This window comes from Mustela nivalis (genome assembly GCF_964662115.1).
Source record: "Mustela nivalis genome assembly, chromosome: 9".
Lineage (NCBI taxonomy): Eukaryota > Metazoa > Chordata > Mammalia > Carnivora > Mustelidae > Mustela > Mustela nivalis.
In genome coordinates, this window is record NC_139028.1 from 80,705,529 (window position 1) to 80,726,042 (window position 20,514).

Genomic DNA, 20,514 nt, shown 5'->3' on the forward strand with positions numbered 1-20,514 from the left:
TTTTCATTCTTCTTGCATGGAAAGTAACAATCAAGTGAAGTAGTATTAAAATAGGAGCTGCTCTGACAAATAGTTGTTATATACATGTAAAATGCTTTTTGACTGTGTAATACATAGACGTTACAAATTTCATCTTGTCTTTACACCACCACTCAGGACCTACACTGGATCCCCCAACAAAATCTGTTAGCAAATTCTACTGTATCCTTTCTGAAACATTATAATAAGTTATAACATAAGTCTCTACCTCTTGGCACATTCATTCATTTCTTTAACAAATATTGGGTGGCTACTATGTGGCTAAGGCTGTTCTCGGCAGAATAAAGCAGTGAACAAAATAGATGGCAAGCCCCACCCTTATATCTAGTTTAGAATAAGCATATTCTGCATATTATCCTACACCTTGCTTTTTTCTTCTCTTTTAAATCTATAAATTTCCCATTATGACTACTGTAGCTGTATCTCGTAAATTTTTTGTTCAACTCACAATATTGCCTTGCGATCTCTGCTTTGGTAAATGAATTATTTAGAAGTGTGTTTAATTTCTAAATGCTTGGAAATTTTTTAGGTACCTTTCTGTTAATGATTTATGATTTAATTTGGTTGGTAACAGGGGACATAATGTGTATGTTGCTATTACATTAAATTTGTTCAGACCAAGAATATGGTCTGTTTTGTTGAGTGTTCCACACTCATTTAAATGAATGTGTATTCAGCTGTTGTTGAATGAACTGTTATATACTTGTCAATTGGGTCAAATTGGTTGACAGTATGTATCAAATCTTTTAAGTGCTTATTATTTTAAGTCTATCTGTTCTATTAACCACTAAAAGAAAAATAATGCAGTTTCTACCTATAGTTCAGTTTCTCTTCTGTCAGTTTTTGCTTCAGATATTTTTATGTAGTTTTTAGGTGCATACACATTAGAATTATTATGTATTATTGATAAAGTTTGGCTTCTTTATCATTATGAAGTATTGTTCTTTGTTTCTGTTAAATTTGGTCCTTTAGTTTACTTTAACACTTTTCTCATTAATTGTGTACTATTCCAGACACATTTTAACATTTACAAACAGATGTGAGTGTGTTTTTCTTTTGCCTTCTCCCAACTATTGCATATCATAGAAATAGTCATAAAATCTTCCTTTTAATAAGTTGTGAAATATAATATGCACAGAAGATACAGACAATGTAAGAAATAGTTATATAATGAACACCTGTGTAATCATTAGTTAGATCAAAATGCAGCTGCCAAGTATCTTCAATTTTCTTCAAATATCTTTATATACTAATTTCATCCTCGGATGTCTTTTTTTACATATCTTCTCAAATATATTTAAATTTCTCTTTTTATTTTTTTTTTAATTGTATCTGCTACAAGTTCTTTCCCATCCCAGAGAGCTTACTACTCTACTGACCAATATGGTAGTCATTTACTTCCTTTATGTTTTTGCCACTTACATTTATATTCCTAATCAGTTTAGTTTATATTTTCCAGTTTTTGAGATTTATGTAAATGGACTCAAAACATAACTATGTTTTTATATTAAAAAATAGCTTTTTGCTTTCTTCACTAAGTCATGTTTGTAACATTCATTAATAATGCCCGTATGGATCATTTGTTCATTTTTGTATTTGTATATTCTATTATGTGACTGTTTAACAGTATGTTTATTATGCTACAATTGGTGGACACTGGATCATTTCCAGTTCTTTCAGCATAACAAATAATAGTGCTGTTGTATACAGGTACATGTGTGCCATTACACTCAAGCGTGCTTTTCTACTCATTTATTTAGAAGTAGAATGGCTAGATAACAGGGTGTGCTGCTCTTCTCCATTACTAGATGATGCCAAACTTTTCTTATTAAAGGTTGTGAAACTTTTTTTTATTGTTCCGTAGACCTGTCAACACTGGACATCGTATGACTTTGTAATTATTGCCACTCTGCTAGTCAGTAGTAGTTTCTGTTTGTGTTGAATTAGTAATGAGGTTCACCATCTCTATATGTGATCATTGGCTCTTTGGATTTCCTGTTTTGTATAGTAATTGTGTTTAATTTTTTGTCCATTTTCCTTTGGATTACCTGTCTTTTTCTTTCCTTTTTTTTTTTTATTTTTAAGATTTTATTTATTTATTTATTTATTTATTTATTTGACAGAGATCACAAGTAGGTGGAGCAGCAGACAAAGAGAGGGTTGGGGGAAGCAGGCTCCCCACTGAGCAGAGAGTCCGTTGTGGGGCTCAATCCCAGGACCCTGAGATCATGACCTGTGCCTAAGGCAGAGGCTTAACCCACTGAGCCACCCAGGAGCCCCTTACCTGTTTTTTTCTTAATGAATAGTGTTCTTTGAGGGAAGTAAAGATATGTGTGTGCTTGGTATCTTTTCAAATTCTGCCTTTTTAATTCTTTTTATGTTTTTTGATGAACAGAGGTTCTGAATTTTAATCTAGTCAAACTCACATCTTTTTCTTTATAGTTAATACTTCTACGCCACCCCAGAACAGGAAAATATTCTCCACAGACTTTATGTCTTTTTAAGCTATTTGAAAGTCTTTAATTCACTTAGATAGTTTTGGGAATAAAAATTGTCGGTCTTTCTGGAGGCATTTTGATGACACAGATCAAATTCTTAAATGTGCGTGTCTTTTAATCCAGAAATTCTGCTTTAAGAAGTTTATCTTAGCCAGGGCGCCTGGGTGGCTCAGTGGGTTAAGCCACTGCCTTCGGCTCAGGTCATGATTTCAGGGTCCTGGGATCGAGTCCCGCATCGGGCTCTCTGCTCAGCAGGGAGCCTGCTTCCCTTCCTCTCTCTCTGCCTGCCTCACTTCCTGCTTGTGATCTCTCTCTCTGTCAAATAAATAAATAATTTAAAAAAAAAGTTTATCTTAGCCATAAATGTAAAACATTGAAAAGATGTCTGTGTGTGTTTGTGTGTACATATACATGTTCAAAACATTATTTTTCTTACCTATTCCCCAGTAAACAAATACAAAACCTACAATATTCTTGCTGCGTGGTAACAGCAGCCACCTTGCTTTTGCCAAGTGTGTGGCTGTAACACCTGTCTCAGTCATCGTAGAGCTGTCAGTAAGGAAAGTATCTCAGTATCTTCTTTATCACATTTGTGATACATTCATTCGCATTAGCACGTTAAGTTGAAAGAGGCAAGAGATAGTCTGGGGAATCACTGAAAAAAACTTTACAATTCAGGTATTCAGTGTGTAAGGCTATCATAAATATTAACAGTGAAATAAAGATTATATTATATCCTTTAAAATCTTAAGTTTGGTACATTTTTAGCAGAGAGCATTGTAGATTAGGAGAAAGTACTTATCAGTTACTTTTTGGATGTCTTTAGAGTAGTTCTCATGGTGAAGGGTATCCAGTTTTGCCCACCTGGGAATATTTGGGCATTGGGAAATGTCTGGAAACATCTTAGGTTTTTATAGCCAGTGGGGGGGAGGCGGTTAGGGAGGAAGAGAGACAGGAGAAGAGTGCTGATGGGCCCGTGGTAGGTAGAAGCCAGGGTACTACTACATATCATACAGTGGACAGGATTGTCTCCACAATAAAATATTACCTGGCCCAAAATGTCAGTAGTGCCAAGGTTGAGAAAGCCTTTAGTTCTCATTCCTATGCACTGATAATAACTCAACTTCTAAATGAGGTCATATTATAAAGTGCACCTGACCTAATATGGGACATCAAGGAAGATTTTCTTTAAAAGGTATCATCATTAGGAATATATTTTTGTCAGGGTGCCTGAGTGGCTCAGTGGGTTAAGCCTCTGCCTTCGGCTCAGGTCCTGATCTCAGGGTCCTGGGATCGAGCCCCGCACTGGCTCTCTGTTCAGCAGGGAGCCTGCTTCCTTCTCTCTCTCTTCCTGTTTCTCTGCCTACTTGTGATCTGTCTGTCAAATAAATAAATAAAATCTTTTTTTTAAAAAAAGAATATATTTTTGTCACACAGATAGACAGTAGACACATCCTTAACCAATCTGCATTTAATTCAGCAAATTAATGATATTCTGCATTCTTTCTCTATAACGTGCTAGATTTCAATGGCTAACTGAACACTTAAAGCAGGTAAATTACCTTCAGTGTGCTCCTCCTGTTTTGCTTGTATTAGTTGTATTATAGGTTTACCAAGAGCTTATTGTGTTTGCTTCCCTGCTTCTTTATATAATATCAGCTAAAATTAGCATAAACTATTGAACAGGACTGTAAAAAAGATTCCTGTTGAGTAAAGTAGTGAGTAAAACTGTTGTGACAGAATAGAAGCGAGTAGGTAGGAATTATGGAATTCAGAGATTTTTCACTTGGCAAAGTACTCTTAGATTCTTTTTTCTATTTTAAAATAACCCAAACTGGAAATTACTTACAGTACATTATAAGTGTGGTTTATGCAAGGAAAATTGTGACAATCCTCATTGATAGATTCACCCTTAAAGAGTATTAGTAAATAGGGATGCCTAGGTGGATCAGTCCTTAAGTGTCTGCCTTCCGCTTAGGTCTTGATTCTGGGGTCCTGGGATCAAGTTCTGCATTGGACTCACTGCTCAGCAGGAAGCCTGCTTCTCCCTCTCCTACTCCCCCCGGCTTGTGTTGTCTCTCTCTGTCAAATAAATAAATAAAATATTTTTTAAAAAGAGTATTAGTAAACATATCTGCATTTATTTGTGTTTTTTTTCTTAAAGCATATTGTTTTCAGTTAACAACCAATTAATAGTTCTAGTCACTGTAGGTAACAGTTCTATCTACAGTAAATTTTATAAAACGGAGAGTAGTATTGGAAAAAAGTGTCATGAAATATTTATTATGCTTCAGAAGTATACTGAAAATTGGGTTTAGATTTTGTAGTCCTGCTTATTTGTTAAAACTAATCTTTTATATTTAGATAAATTCAGTTATTATTTGTCACTAGACTTTCTATAGATTAACTCTCCATTTTATCTGTAACTTTCCCCTGTCACTCTTTTTAATAATTAATTCTGCCAAAGAGTGTATCAGTAACTCAGTTATTTGTACTAAAAAAAAAGAGAGAGAAAACCTTATACTGAAGGTATCAGAAGTATCTTTTATCATTAATTTATTCTGAGATATGAACAGACATTTTAAAAATAAGGTTCCCATTTCAATGAATAATGTTAATATGTTAGTCCCAGATTTAATCCAATGTGTTTTTTTTTGTAGTAACTAATTTTTGAAGTATAAATGCAAATTTTAATTTTAAAAAAGTAAATGTCTCTTTGGAAAAAAGAGTGCTCCATGAGCATCATGGGAGAAAATATTGGGTATAATTCTCTTCCAGATGGCACCCCTACAGGTGAGGCAGTAGCCTGTGAAATTACAGTCTGAATTACACTGCAGATGAGCCAGGCATTTGGAGGAGCGCCTTCTGATATCAGTAATAAATGATTTGGTTCAGAACCAAGGACAGTTCCCAGGAAATTAAAGGCTATTCTATCACATAGAAAGCCTATAGTAAAATGAAGTTTAGCAAAGTGGAAAGTTGAGAGAAAGGACAACAGTTAGCAATACATATATAAATCTTTTCATCTGCTAATATTTAAAGCTAGATATGTTAATTTATCTCATAGATGTCATATATTGGTTCTACATATATTCTAATATTTGCATTGATTTTCTAAACTGATAATTTTCATAATGTATAGTGGCTTATACCCAGTTGCCAACTAAGCTATCCCTCTGACATATTATGACTCAGATACCTATTATAAATTCTAATCTTGTTTGATATGCTTAATGGGAAATTTTTCATTTCAGAACATTCGAGTCCTTAATTACAAAGGTAGTATAATATAATACAAACACTAAATCTTATTCTCAGTTAGGTATATCAGCTTAAGAAGTAACATGGGGGGTGCCTGGGTGGCTCAGTCATTAAGTGTTTGCCTTCACCTCTGGTCATGATCCCAGGGTTCTGGGATCAAGCCCCACATTGGGCTCCCTTCCCAGCAGGAAGCCTCCTTCACCCTCTCCCACTCCCCCTGCTTGTGTTCCCTCTCTTGCTCTGTTTCTGTCTGCAAATAAATAATTTTATTAATTAATTAATTAATTTATTTATTTATTTTAGAAAACAGCAATATAAGATAGTTACTCAGAACATGACTCTCTAGTTAAACCAAGGTTCAAATTCTGGGTCATTCAACTATTTCTGTGACTGTGAGCTGTGTTTTAAGTCCTATGGTTTATGCCAGCTCTTGATCTCAGCCCAAGTCTTGTTCTCAGGGTTGTGAGTGCAGGCACCATGTTGGACTCAAAAAGGTTCTTAAAATACCCAGTTGTATTAAGTACGAGAAAATAAGAAAACGCGGGTACTGTTGCATTTTTAACAAATATAATTTATGATACTAATAACTCTTATTTTTTTATTCATTCAGAAGTTTTTTACTGAGTACCTACAATCTACTGGCCACATTTATAGCCCTCAGGAATGTACTTTCAAACAGTCCTTGCTCCTCTTGGAGCTTACATTTTAGTCAAGACTTAAACACAAAAATAAACCACATTTTAATTCACGAGTGTCACAAAGAAGTACAAAGTAAGGTAAATAGATGGAGCGTAATAGAGGGAAAAGATGCTATTTTATGTGGAGACATCAGGAAAATACTTTTTGAGGAGGTAATAGTTGAGCAGAAATCTGACTGCTGAGTGAAATGAATGACCAATGAAATTGTCAGTCTTCACTGAGTCTAAATGTGAAGAAATATTAATCTATTCTTGGTTTGAAGGAATGCTTTTCCGTTGATTTATTAGTTCAGCTAGTCTTTAAGTTAAGACTTACAAACTGCTTTGACAGATAGAAGCCTCAACATATACTTACATAAGTAACACCTCGATACTGAAGTAAAAAAATTTATAGATATAGAATACCATTATTAATTGTACAGCAATGCATTGGGTAAAGGGAGTTAAAAATGGGGAAAGATTAAAGAAGAAAGACTGGGGCACCTGGGTGGCTCAGTGGGTGGAGTCGCTGCCTTCGGCTCAGGTCATGATCTCAGGGTCCTCAGATGGAATCCCACGTCGGGCTCTCTGCTCAGCAGGGAGCCTGCTTCCCTCCCTCTCTCTCTCTCTCTCTCTCTCTCTGCCTGCCTCTCTGTCTACTTGTGATCTCTCTCTGTCAAATAAATAAATAAATCTTTAAAAAGAAAAAAAAAAGAAGAAAGACTTGCATTAGACTTCTGCTTCCATCCATATTAGCCCATTTATATGACATAGTACCTGAGCCCACATATTGATTTCTACCAAATTAAAGAATTATGTGATACAGTTTTTCACAGGTTTTATATGTTAACCCTATGCCAAGAACTGTACTAAGTCCTTTACCTGTATCAACAAAAGCATTTGATTGTTTGCTTTCCGAAATCCTCTGATCAGTAGTGATGACTGATTGAAAAAATGGGAAGGAAAAACATGGCATTTATCGAAAGGGTATTTTTGCTGCCAAGGATGATTATCTTTCTTTTGTTTGTTTGCACCTGATTTTACTGTTGAATTTAGCAGCAATAGGAATAGAATCATAAACCAGTGTTTTTTTTAAGGGGAGCAAAAAATCGTCCAGTGTTATTCATCCAGTCATATGACTTAAGGCATTGAACTTCTCTATTGTTGATGTCTATAATGTTAGGTTGTTTGAATAGTTAAAACCTTAGGAACTATCTCTAATATGGTTTAATCAGAATTGTAAGCTTAGCTAAGGTAATCATTATAGGCTTTGTGAAAAAATGCTTATTGATGTTAACTATTTTAAATAGAAGCAGACATATGGGAGTGTCTTAAGTGTAAATACCAAAATTTGAAGCATTAAATAAAGCTGATTTTTTTTCTTTTTTTTCCTTTATTTTATTATTATTATTATTATTTTGCCTTGCGGGGAAAAAAATCCTTGTGATTATCTTTGTGAGAAGAATCTTAAAGTTGGAATTGGCACTAATTTGGCCAATATGACCAAATCACTTTTGGGGGGTTTTAAAATTCTATTTCTTAATGTAAAGAAATTTTGAGTGTTTTATATTTTGTATTATGTATATGTGCACACATATACATAATCTTCACTGGTCTGAAAGAAGTGACACAAGAAAATGTATTCTCTAAACCCCCTAGAAAAAGAAAAAAGAGGAATTCCAGTTCTGACTCATGGGTTGTTATAGGACCCATTGACTAAATAAACATGAGATGATTCTGGATAGCCTGGTAAAACTTTATTTTCTAATTTACTAAATATAATTTTAAAATTTGACAAGCCTTCACAGATATATTTTTTAAATAGCTCTTAAATGTTAGGCTAAATTAATAAGATTTATTGTTCTAATCTTTTATATGTATTAACATATTTAATCTTCGGAACAGCCTTATAAAGTAGAATACCAAAGTTGTCACTTTACAGATGAAGAAACTGAGGTACAATGATGTTAATTTGTCCAAGGTCATATAGAGAAAGGGGGCTCCGTGATGTGCCCGGGTGGCTCAGTCAGTTAAGTGTCTGCCTTAGACTTATATCATGATCCCAGGGTCTTGGAATCAAGCCCCCGCCCCAGCAGGGCGTCTGCTTCTCCATCTCCCCCTGCCTCCTCCCCCCCGCCCCACTCATGCTTACAGGGTCTCTCTCTCTCAAATAAATAAATAAAATCTTTTCTAAAAAAGGGACTCCACTGGGATTTAAACCCAGGAGTATACCCTTTTCACCACTATTGGCATTGACTATAGCACCAGTTTAAAATATGCCACAAATTTAATCTCTAATGGATAGCTAATAATAACTTTATTATAGATACAGTAAATAAGCATGTTGTTAGAAGGAGCTTCTTTCAGTTACTGATGGAAAAGAGTTTGGTTTATCTGTAGTACATGGAAGTAAGACAGTTTGGACATAGGAAGCAAAATACTTAGCTTTTTGCCAGCTACTTTGAAAGTTAATACTAAAAACAGTTTGAGACAGTGACAAATGAGTTTTTTTTGCCCCCTTCCAAAAAAGACTAGACATACTAATGAATATTTAGTATGTATCAAAATGTGAATTATTTTATTTAAATTAATGTTTTAACATGCAGCAGTCTTGCAAATAAGGTTGGTTTTTTCCCTGTCAACCTGTTTTACCAGCTGATCTTTTTCCTTTGTCTGTGCACACATATATATAGTCTTGGCTCATCTGAAAAAAAAAGAAGTACTAGGAGGAAAACAGAAGACTTCTCTTTGAATAATTCAATTAAAATTCACTTTAATCAGGACATGAATGCTTATTTATAAGGAGTTGTGTGCATAGATCTGTATGAATTATGTCAGATTGATAAAGATTTCTTAGTTGACTTCCTAAAGTTTCTTGTTCTTTGAATACACAGATGATACTAATAGTGAACAAATTTGTAAGAGTTAGACATATTACTGAGATGCTCTAACCAGAAGAAAGCTTCCACCAAATCCTTAATTTTCCTAATGTAAGCAAATTAATAAAAGGCTTTGTTGCTAAATTTTTCTTTTGTAGACAAGTATTTTCTTTTCAGTGAATTGGTATGTTGCTGGGAGTGGGTAAAAATCAATATAGAGTTGCTAGTGGCAGTTTAATTAGGTGGGGTTTTTTTAAAAGTGATTCAGGCTTGTGAGCTGTATTTTCTATAAATTTAAATGTGCTGTTAATCTCTTGTGAAGATTTGGGGCACTTCGGTGGCTCAGTTTGTTAAGGGACTACCTTTGGCTCAGGTCATGATCCTGGAGTCCCAGGATCAAGTCCTGCATGGGGTTCACTACTCAGCAGGGAGTCTGTTTCTCTCTCTGACCCTCCCCACTCTTATGCTCTCTTCCCCTTTCTCTCAATCTCTCTCAAATAAATAAATAAAATCTTTAAAAATAATGATAATAATCCCTTGTGAAGATTATCCATCTCAAGTTTGCAGGTTTTCCTCTTCTAGAGACCCCTTTAAAAAGTCTTTGTTCATGTGGTTACAGAGTATTGCATTTATCCTGTCAAACAGTTATTTTTGTACAGAACAAATGAGTAAGTGAGAACAGTTTTTATTTAGAATGCTGTCATTAGGGCAGAATTCCTGTTGGTTTACTCTAAGCAGTAAGAAAGTGTTTGCTGTGCTAAGCACCACACTGAGCACTTCACTCTTCCTGCTGCTCCAGGTGGGGAGTGGGGTAGACTCTAGAAGGAGAAAGACTGACTCAAGCTGTCATTGATCCCTTACTCATGATACCAGTAGTGGTAAATTTCTTTTCACCTGTGCTATGATTATCCTTTCTTGGTGGAGAATTCATTACTGGTGTCTAAAATCTGGAGTACTACAGGGCTGTATTTCATGAACATAGAACACTAGTTGTGTAAGGTATTTATTGATAGGTGTAAAGTAGGGGGGGAAAGAGGTTTGTAAGCAAAAGAGTAACACATAGTTAAAATATGTTCAGTAGTCCTCTTTACCGTAACATTTCCCAGAACTATCAGCGTGATGACATGCATTATGAATCTCAAGAGGAGGATAAAGCATCTGGGATTTCTTAAAGATTCCCTCCCTTTTTTTTTTCTTTCTTTTTTTTTCTTTCTTTTTCTTTCCTTCTTTCCTTTCTTTATTTACTTTTTTAACAGAAGAGACTCACTGGATAAGAAGCTCTTTGGGAAATGCTATTCTAGACTAGGCTTTCTTTTTCTTTTTTCTTTTCTTTTTTTTTTTTTTTTTTAAAGATTTTATTTATTTATCTGCCAGACAGAGATCACAAGTAGGCTGAGAGGCAGGCAGAGAGAGGTGGGGGGAAGCAGGCTTCCTGCTGAACAGAGAGCACGATGTGGGCCTCCATCCCAGGACCCTGGGATCATGATCGAAGCTGACGGCAGAGGCTTTAACCCACTGAGCCACCCAGGCACCCCTTGACTACGTTTTCTTAACCTTAGCCCTATCAACTTTTGGGGTTGGACCATTCTTTGTCATAGAGCTTCTTGCGCATTGTAGCATGTTTATCAACATTTCTTGGCTTTACATGACTAGATGCCAGTAGCACCCTTCCTTCCCCCTGGGTTGTGATCATCAAAAATGGCACTAGATATTGTCAGATGTCCTCCAGTGGACAAAAATCTGGTTGAGAGCCACTGTCTGGATTAATACTACAATATTCTAGGTAGTTAGAGGGCACATTAACAATTTCTGTCTCAGATTTTCCTATTAATGAGGAAGAAACAATGGTCTAGAAAGCAGAAGCACGGATTAAGAAGGTTCAGTACATTTGACTGTAATAAACTGTCTGGGTCCACTTTATTCCCTGGCCTGATTTTTTAAATGTACTTGGAGAATTTAATGCAAAAAGTAACTTCAAACTTTGTAGGAAATTACATGGCAGAGACAAAAAAATATCTTTTATAGAAAGAGTAGCCCAGATATTTAAGTTGACATACTTATGAGGATGTTGATTACACATTTCTAAAATTCTTTTTTGTGTTTATTTATGCAGGGCTATTTTCTTCTTTTTGAGTCTATGTTAGATTCTGTCCTTTATGCAAAGAACAAATACTTGGCAAAAGGAGGATCGGGTGAGTAAAAATTCTAGTTTTAATAATGTAATTTTAGTCTGGCAGAACCAAGTGAACCTTTAGATTTCAAATAAACTATGCATGACTGAGAAAGTTCCCAATAGAAATGAAAGATGCTTCCATAAGATGAAGTTTGAAGACAGTCATTTACTATACTGTTGATAGTAGAACATTATAGAAAATATGCAGGACTATAAGTTAATGGTATTTCAAGAATGCTTTGTATAAAAATACTAGTGGTAGGACTAGCTTTGGAAGCTATTTGATGTTGAAATCAAAATCTTAACAGAAACTCGTTTTGATTTTTAATCCTTATGACATCTAGGTGTTTGTTTTTTTCTAATAGAGTATTTCATACTAGGTTGGAAAGTACCTACTTTACTGGAAAATTTTCCAGGACTTCACTAAATATATAAACCTGTCATCTCTGTAATTTAATGAGAACATTTTATGAAGTGCAGTATTTTTTATACTGGACGTACTGGATTTTTTATCAGTATTTTTTATTGGATCCCAATAAATTTAGAAAGCTTTCTCATGTTCTGTACACTGTAAGTGAGATTGTGTTTTTATAAGCCTTCTGCTGTGAACAGTTATATACAAACAGTCCGTTTCAAGGCAGGGGTTATATTTTGTCCATATTTGACTCTTGAACAAACTCTACTGCTCCTGGAACATAGATAGAGCATCATGTAAGTTTATTGAATCAAATCATTAAAACTGAATTGAATGGCATCTGTCTCCCTTCATTCACCTCTCCCTGAACCTTCACTTTCTCAAAGCTTCAAGATCAACAAGTGGTTTCTGTGGCCAGAGTACAGTTGTTAAAATTATTATATAAAGGGGCACCTGGATGGCTCAGTTGGTTAAGTGTCTGCCTTCAGCTCAGGTCATGGTCTCAGGGTCTTGAGATGGATCCCTGCTCAGTGGGGGGTTCGCTTCTCCCTTTCCCTCTGTCCTTCTCCTTCCATCCCCTCCCCTCCCCTCATCTCATGCTTTCTCTCTGTCTCATCTCAAATAGATAAATAAAATATAAAATCTGAAAAATTATTATGTAAAAAAAGGTAGATGAAAATTGGACATTTTGAACTAGTGACATAAAGCACTCGATCATAATTATGCCTCCTGCCCATCCATATTCTGTGAAATCACTTTGGCAATTATGGTACCGTAAAAATCAGTGAGGCCAAAACAAAGCACAGAAAATTCTCCAGTACACTAGAATTCTTTTATAATAGCTTTTAAATGGTTTGCCTTTCTTTTTCAAAATACTTGCATTTATTTTATCACTGTATTTCCTTCAAGCATTTCAAGATGTATTACTGATCTCTGACATGAACCTGGCTAGAATTTATATATATACTTTACCCTGCAAAAATCGGCTACATCTGTCTATAGTTGAGTGGCTTTTTTTAAAATGACTGTTATATTTAGTAACTGAAACTAATATCATCTACCATTTTTTGATTGTCTACTAGCTGCTTAATACTATACTTTTACTTATATTATTACATGTATAATTGTCACAACAGCCCTCTGAATTTTAGAAACAAAGGTGTCCTAGAGGATGCATATTAAGTGGTCAAGCTTTGACTGTTTTTTAAAAAAACTGAGATCTGCCAATTCCAATATTCATGTTCTTTTCAGAATCCCTTTTTGTATCCCTACTAAAGTGTACTTTTTTGATTCTGATTCTTGCCTTGACATTCTAGGGAAGATTCAGGAAACTGTTCCCATACCTCCCTGAGTGGTATTCATTGATCTTACTGAAGGACTGACAGCAACTTAATGCATTTAAATTGAACTCTCAGTGAAATTCATTAAGAACTTACAGCATGAAAATAATGAGGTTATAGCTGATGAAACAGTAGCAGAGTATTTCCCATCATCAGGGATGAATTGAAGGCTCCTAAGTCGGGGTTCTTTTCATATTTTTATGTAGCTCATATTAGCACTGAGGTAATCTGGAGGTATATTGAGGAGAGGGCAGCATTTAACTGCCTAGGCAGTGCTATTGAATGTTGCTTATTGACAGAATTGAGAAAAGAAGGCAAAGTCAGAAATGAGTAACGTGAAGTAGACCATTTAACTTCTTTTGTGTTTGAGTATGCCTAATGAGTATCACCAGTCATCAGGTGCTCGTTCTCCTGTTACAAAGCAAATTTTTCTTTTATGTTTTTCTGAAAGATTTAATAAACAGTTAATGCAATGATTATTTAAAAAGAATGATTGAATTTTGAGAGAGGGGAAAAATACTAAAGATTCATATAAGCATGAAGGGACCACAATTGATGTTTTTCCATGAATTTAGGTACAATTTATGTCTCACTATATATACAATGGTATGGAAGAAGTCCTTTATAAAACACACTCAGCCAGAGTGTATATTCTCCCTATTATCACCAAGCAAATTCTCCAGTATTTTGGAGGTATTTATTTACCACTATGACTACTAATAAAAATGATTTTATAAAGTTAATGAAAATGTATTTACTAAAGATTGCTTCTACTATTTTTAGCTAAGATTTATAAAGCACTAGTTGTGTTCAGGAACCATAGTGTTTTACATTCAGCTAACCTATAGATAAAGAGGAAAACTAAGAAAATGATATGCTGTGGACAGGGAGATGGTTAAATACCTAATGGGTATAAGGAGGGGCACCTGTCATGAGCACAGGGTATTGTACGTAAGTGACAAATCATGAAATTCTATAACTGAAGCTAATATTGCGTTGTATGTTAGCTAGCTGGGATTTAAATTAAAAATTGGGGGGAAAGAACAATGTGCTATGACCTATGCATATTTTTACAACTAGAATTAAGACAAAAATAAATGTATGTTTTAGGATGATTACATAGAATGTATATATTTTATACCCTAACAGTGTCAAATACTACATTTTACAAAAATTGGAAAAAGAATGCAGGAAGCAGGTGGGAAGAAGCGTATAAACTTGAGTTGCATTATATTTAATAGCAAGAATTCATGGAATCTCATTTAAAGCTGACAAATCAAGTAATAGAATTGTAAGCACATTTAGCACTGCAGAGTTAATATTAAAATAGTAGTATTGATTACAGTCTAGTGGTAAGAATTGTGGTGAGAGACTCTATCTATATCAATTGTAGTGGTAATTACATGACTGTATGTGTTTATCAAATCACGTACAATAATACAGCAAAAAGGCAGAAAAGAGCAAGATTTTTTTTTTAAAGATTTTTTATTTATTTATTTGACAGGCAGAGAGGCAGGCAGAGAGAGAGGAGGAAGCATTCTCCCCGTGGAGCAGAGAGCCCGATGTGGGGCTCGATCCCAGGACCCTGGGATCTTTACCTGAGCTGAAGGCAGAGGCTTTAACCCACTGAGCCACCGAGGTGCCCCAACAGCAAGTTTTATTATTGCATATAAGTTATACCGTAATAATAGTGACATTTAAAAAACATGAAGTGCCATTTCCCACCTTGAAGTCAGTTGGACTATGATATGGTTTGATTTCTACTAAGCTGTGTATTAACTCTGTGCCCACTTCTGTATTCACTGTTAGTATCATCAATACATCTATCTTTTGAATTTAAAAAAAAATATGAAAAAAGGGAAGGGAGGAATAAAGAAATATACTAATTCCATCATTGTTCATGATAGGAGATTAATAGTGTTGAAAATAGAGAACTGAAAGTATTCTGTAATGTAATTACAAAGTTAGCTATGAAAACAAAAACACCGACTTCTTAAAACATTTTTTTTTAAGATTTTTATTTATTTATTTGTCAGAGAGAGAGAGAGCGATCACAGGCAGACAGAGTGGCAGGCAAAGTCAAAGGGAGAAGCAGGCTCCCTGCAGAGCAAGGAGCCCGATGTGGGACTCGATCCCAGGACGCTGGGATTATGACCTGAGCCAAAGGCAGCTGCTTAACCAACTGAGCCACCCAGGCATCCCCACAAACTTCTTAAATGTAAGAACTAATCCTTGGGAAAAAGATCATGTAGTGAACTACTTAAAAAAAAAAAAGAAAAATTACAGATAGAGAAAAGATAATATAAAATGGTAAAGGATGATCCAAAAAAATGTTTGTCATATCCATAAATGTAAACAGGTTAAACTCACCTATTCAGAGAAAAAAAAAATCAGTTTGGATCACCAAAAAAAAAAAAAAAAAAAAAAAAAAGCCATAATTCTCTATACTTTATAGAGGCATATCTAAAACAAAATTATTTGGAAAAGTTTAAAGGATGAAAAAGGATAGGCAAATACCCTCATAATGCAAGTAGCAGTCATGGTGTTATTGGATACCAGACAAAAGGGAATTGGAGCAAAATGTTGTATAATCAATCATATGAGTAGGGCTTAGAGCTAAGACATAAAATCATGCCCGTATTCATAGATAGTCTAAAGGTTTTTGATAAAATACAATTTATATTCTTGATATTTTTAAATGAGAAAATATGAATAGTGAGATATCAATAATAAATATAATATATAAATATAAATTAAAATATAAGTATAATAAATTAAATATAAATGTAATAAATATCAGTAATAGCTCATATGATAAAGTATACTTATCTCAACTGAAAATCTGTATCATGGTTAATGGGGAAATACTAAACACATTTCCTCTATAATTAAAACAGGATTTAAATGGCTACTATTACACCATTATTTAATATTTTACCAGCAGTACTAGTCAGCACAGTTAGAAAAGAGAACATAGAAGATAAATCACAAAGGAGATAAGGGGCATCTGGGTGGCTCTGGATGAAGCCTCTGCCTTAGGCTCAGGTCATGATCTCAGGATCCTGGGATTGAGTCCTGCACAAGGCTCTCTGCTCAGCAGGGAGCCTGCTTCCCCCCCCCCCACCCCCGCCGCCTCTCTGTGTGTCAAAAAAATAAATAAAATCTTTAAAAAAAAAAAAAAAGAAAAGTAGATAAAATTAATTTTTTTGTAGATTTTGTGATTCAGACCTAGGCACTTCACGTGACTCAACTGAAAAATGATAACAAATAATAAAATAGTTTAGTACATTATTGAGCTACAAAATAACGTAACTAGAAATAAAACTTATATGCAAACAGCTTTACTACTAAAACACAGAAGAAAGATAAATAATTTTAAAGATAGACCATGTTAGATAGACCATGTTCTTATAAAAAGACAATCAGTGCCATAAGGATATTGATTTTCCCAAAATTAATTTAAAATTTAGTGTAATCCAAAAACATAGACATTTGTTGAAGATAGATGATAAGTACATGAAAGTTAATTATGCTCTTTTATTTTTGTGTGCATTTAATACTTTTTTTTTTTTTAAAGATTTTATTTATTTATTTGACAGAGAGAGATCACAAGTAGGCAGAGGCAGGCAGAGAGAGAGGAGGAAGCAGGCTCCCCGCTGAGCAGAGAGCCCGACCTGGGACTCGATCCCAGGACTCTGAGATCATGACCCGAGCCGAAGGCAGCGGCTTAACCCACTGAGCCACCCAGGCGCCCCCATTTAATACTTTTGTAGGATAAATTTTATAAAATTATAACATAATTCCAACAAACAGTTTTGGTGTTTTTAATTAGGATTTTTAAATTTTTTGGTAGTAATGTAAAGGAAAACGGAGATAGAAGGGTGTTCGTGTGGGGGAGCAGGGGACAGAAAGGCTAGTGGTACCAAATTTAAAACATATTACAGAACCTCAATAATTAAAACAATATTCTTGAATGGACAGATAAATTGAACAGAATTGAGAATTCTGGTATAAACCAAATAATATATGGCATCTCATATAATTTACTATCGATAGTAAATTTACTATCGATAGTAAATTATATAAGAGAGTTAGGTAGCCCTCTGTGTTAAAATATAAAAACAACAACAACAAGGGCGCCTGGGTGGCTCAGTTGTTAAGCCTCTGTCTTGGCCTCAGGTCATGGTCTCAGGGTCCTGAGATTGAGCCCTGAGTTGCCCCGGCAATGCTCCCTGCTCAGCAGGAAGTCTGTTTTTCCCTCTTCATTTGCTGCTTCCTCTGCTTGTGTGTGTTTGCGCTCTCTCTCTCTCTCTCTCTCTCTCTCGGTCAAATAGATAAATAAATAAAATATTTTTTAAAAAGAAAACACAATAAATTATAAAGTAAAAAATGCACACAGTGTAAATATTACATGAGTCAAGGTTAAATGCAGAAAAAGTAAAAATACTAGAAGGAGACATAGGTGTATTTCTTTATAAACTTGGGAAGTGTGACTTTCTAAACAAGAACTTAGATTCAGATGCCTTTATTAGAAAGATTGATATATTTGATTATATAAATAAATTTCTAAATCAGCATATGCCATATGCAAAGTCACATGAGAAAGTGCAGACTGAAAAACTTTTCAATTCCTGTCACTAACAAAAAGCTAATTTCCTTAATATCCTACAAATAAGACCACAAACCCAATAGAATATTGGGCAGAGAATTGAATGGCAGCTCACAGAAAAGGAATACAGATGACTCTAAAAAATGTGCTCAGTCTCTGTCCTCTTAAGAAAAATGTCCAATCTGAAGACTCTTATTCAAGGTTACACTGAATACTCCTACTCCTGTGTTTTTCTTGACGTTGCAGCTTTGACATTAAGGTCTGTGGTGCATTTCAAATTAATTTTGTATGCGGTATGAGGTAAGGATAGATGTTAATATTTTCCAGCACTTTTTGTTGAAATGATTATCCTTTCTGATACATTGTGTGGCATCTTTATTGAAAATTAATTGGCCATATATGTTTGGGTATGTTTTTGTATTCTGTTCCTTTGATCTGTAAATCTCTTTTTTCATCAGTACCATACTGTCTTAATTACTGTAATTTGCTTTGGCAGTTTGGTCTGTGTGTGTGGATATACATGTATGTGGTTTTTTTAAATTATAGAATCTTACCAGTTTTGAATCTATATCAGTCTGTCAATTTTTAAAAGATTGCTAGAATTAAGATAGGATTGGCTTGAATGAATAGATCAACTTGAGAATAATTAGCATCTGAACAATGTATGAAGTCTTCTAAACCATGAACATAATATATCCTTTCATTTTTTTAAAGCCTTTAATTTCTCTTGGCACTATTTTGTAACTTGCAATGTAGAGATCTTGTACATCTTCTGTTAAGTTTATTCTTTATTAAAAATTATATTTATTTGAGAGAGAGTGTGTGTGTTATGTGTGCATGAGTGGGGGAAGGGGGGCCTGGGAGAATCTTTTTTTTTTTTTTAAAGATTTTATTTATTTATCAGAGAGAGAGGGGGGGAGAGAGCGAGCACAGGCAGACAGAATGGCAGGCAGAGGCAGAGGGAGAAGCAGGCTCCCTGCTCAGCAAGGAGCCTGATGTGGGACTCAATCCCAGGACGCTGGGATCATGACCTGAGCCGAAGGCAGCTGCTTAACCAACTGAGCCACCCAGGCGACCCAGCCTGGGAGAATCTTGAGCTGACTCTGCACTGAGCACGGAGCTCTTTGCAGGGCTCAGTCTCACCATGCTTAAATCATGACCTGTGCTGAAATCAAGAGTCGGACACTCAACCAACTGAGCCACCTAGGCACCCCTGTTAAGTTTATTCTTAAGTATTTAATTTTTTGGTCATTTTTACAAGTGGAAAGTTTTAAATTTCATTTTTCAGTTGACTACTGCTGTTATAAAAATACAATTGATTTTTGTTTATTAACCTTTTATCTTGTGACCTTGCTAAGTTTACCTGATAGTTCTAGGAGTTGTTTTATGAATTCCTTAGGCTCTTCTATGTGACCCGTCATGTTGTTTGCAAATAGAGACAGTTTTTTACTTCTACCATTCCATACTTCCTTCCTTTAATTTGGGGGACAAGAGGTGCTATAACTCTTCGAATAAAATAGGAAACAAGTCCATTGAGCTATAAATAAATAAATGAATAATCTGAAAATTTGTTTAAGAATGGGATGTTTACCTAGTTTTTGAGAACCTCCCCACAAAATAACTGCTAATTCCAAAAGAGTAAATTTCAGCTTTGAAGCCTAGCAGTGTCTGCCTTCATCACGTAATCAGGGTTGACATTCTCAGGAATGGGTCAGATTAAAATTGTGGTCAGATAGGGGCACATAGAAATGATTCATTTCTTTGAAACATCCTTAGAACTGGTAATAGTTTTGTAAAATTGTAATTGTTGCATAGAAAATTTAGGAGCTCATGAAGGGAGATATCTTCTTCTACATTACTAGAAAAGAATGTTGTTTGTATTGCCTTTCATTACAAGCAAAATGAAAAGTTTTTCTCCCTCACAAAACTAGGCTCACATTTTGTCTGGAGTTCTTCAGAATATACATCCTTGAGTTGTAATTATCAAGGTTATGAAGTTGAGGACTGCGCCCAATACAATGCACAATTTCCAAGGCAGTCAGTTCCTAACTTACAGTTTTCTGATCTTGACAGGCCATTATAATTTCTGGGGCCTTTTGTTAAAAATATGGATGTTCAGGCTCCACATCAGATCCTTTTGAACCAAAATGTAGGGGGAGAGTCCTATTTTAAGAACATGTTCATTTGGATCTCAGTGTCCTGGTATCAAGCCCCTGATCAGGCTCTCTGCTCAGCAGAGGGCCTGCTCCCCCAACCCCACCTCTGCCTACCTCTCTGTCTACATGTGATCTCTTTCTGTCAAATAAATAAATAAATAAAATCTTAAAAAAAAAAAATTCATTTGTTTGATCTTTTAAGAATTTATTTAAAATATGCATTTACCTTTGTATCACTTGAGGTTACTGTTGGAAGAAATAGAAATCTACCTTGGCTATTCAACAGAGCAGGACTTTATTAAAAGGATAGTTAGGGGGGCACCTGGGTGGCTCGGTGGGTTGAAGCCTCTGCCTTCAGCTCGGGTCGTGTTCCCAGGGTCCTGGGATCGAGCCCCACATCCAGCTCTCTGCTCAGCGGGGAGCCTGCTTCCTCCTCTTCTCTCTCTGCCTGCCTCTCTGCCTACTTG

At 35.2% G+C, this 20,514-nt stretch overlaps 1 protein-coding gene across 4 annotated transcripts in view; it reads left to right on the plus strand.

Moving 5' to 3' along the window:
• Window positions 1-20,514, plus strand: part of PRMT3 (protein arginine methyltransferase 3) — a 129,958-nt gene that overhangs the window by 63,190 nt on the left and 46,254 nt on the right. For all 4 annotated transcript variants that reach the window (XM_082747368.1, XM_082747369.1, XM_082747371.1 and 1 more), the window contains one exon: window positions 11,468-11,546. In XM_082747368.1, coding sequence (XP_082603494.1) covers window positions 11,468-11,546 — 79 coding nt within the window. The remainder of the gene's footprint in view (window positions 1-11,467; window positions 11,547-20,514) is intronic.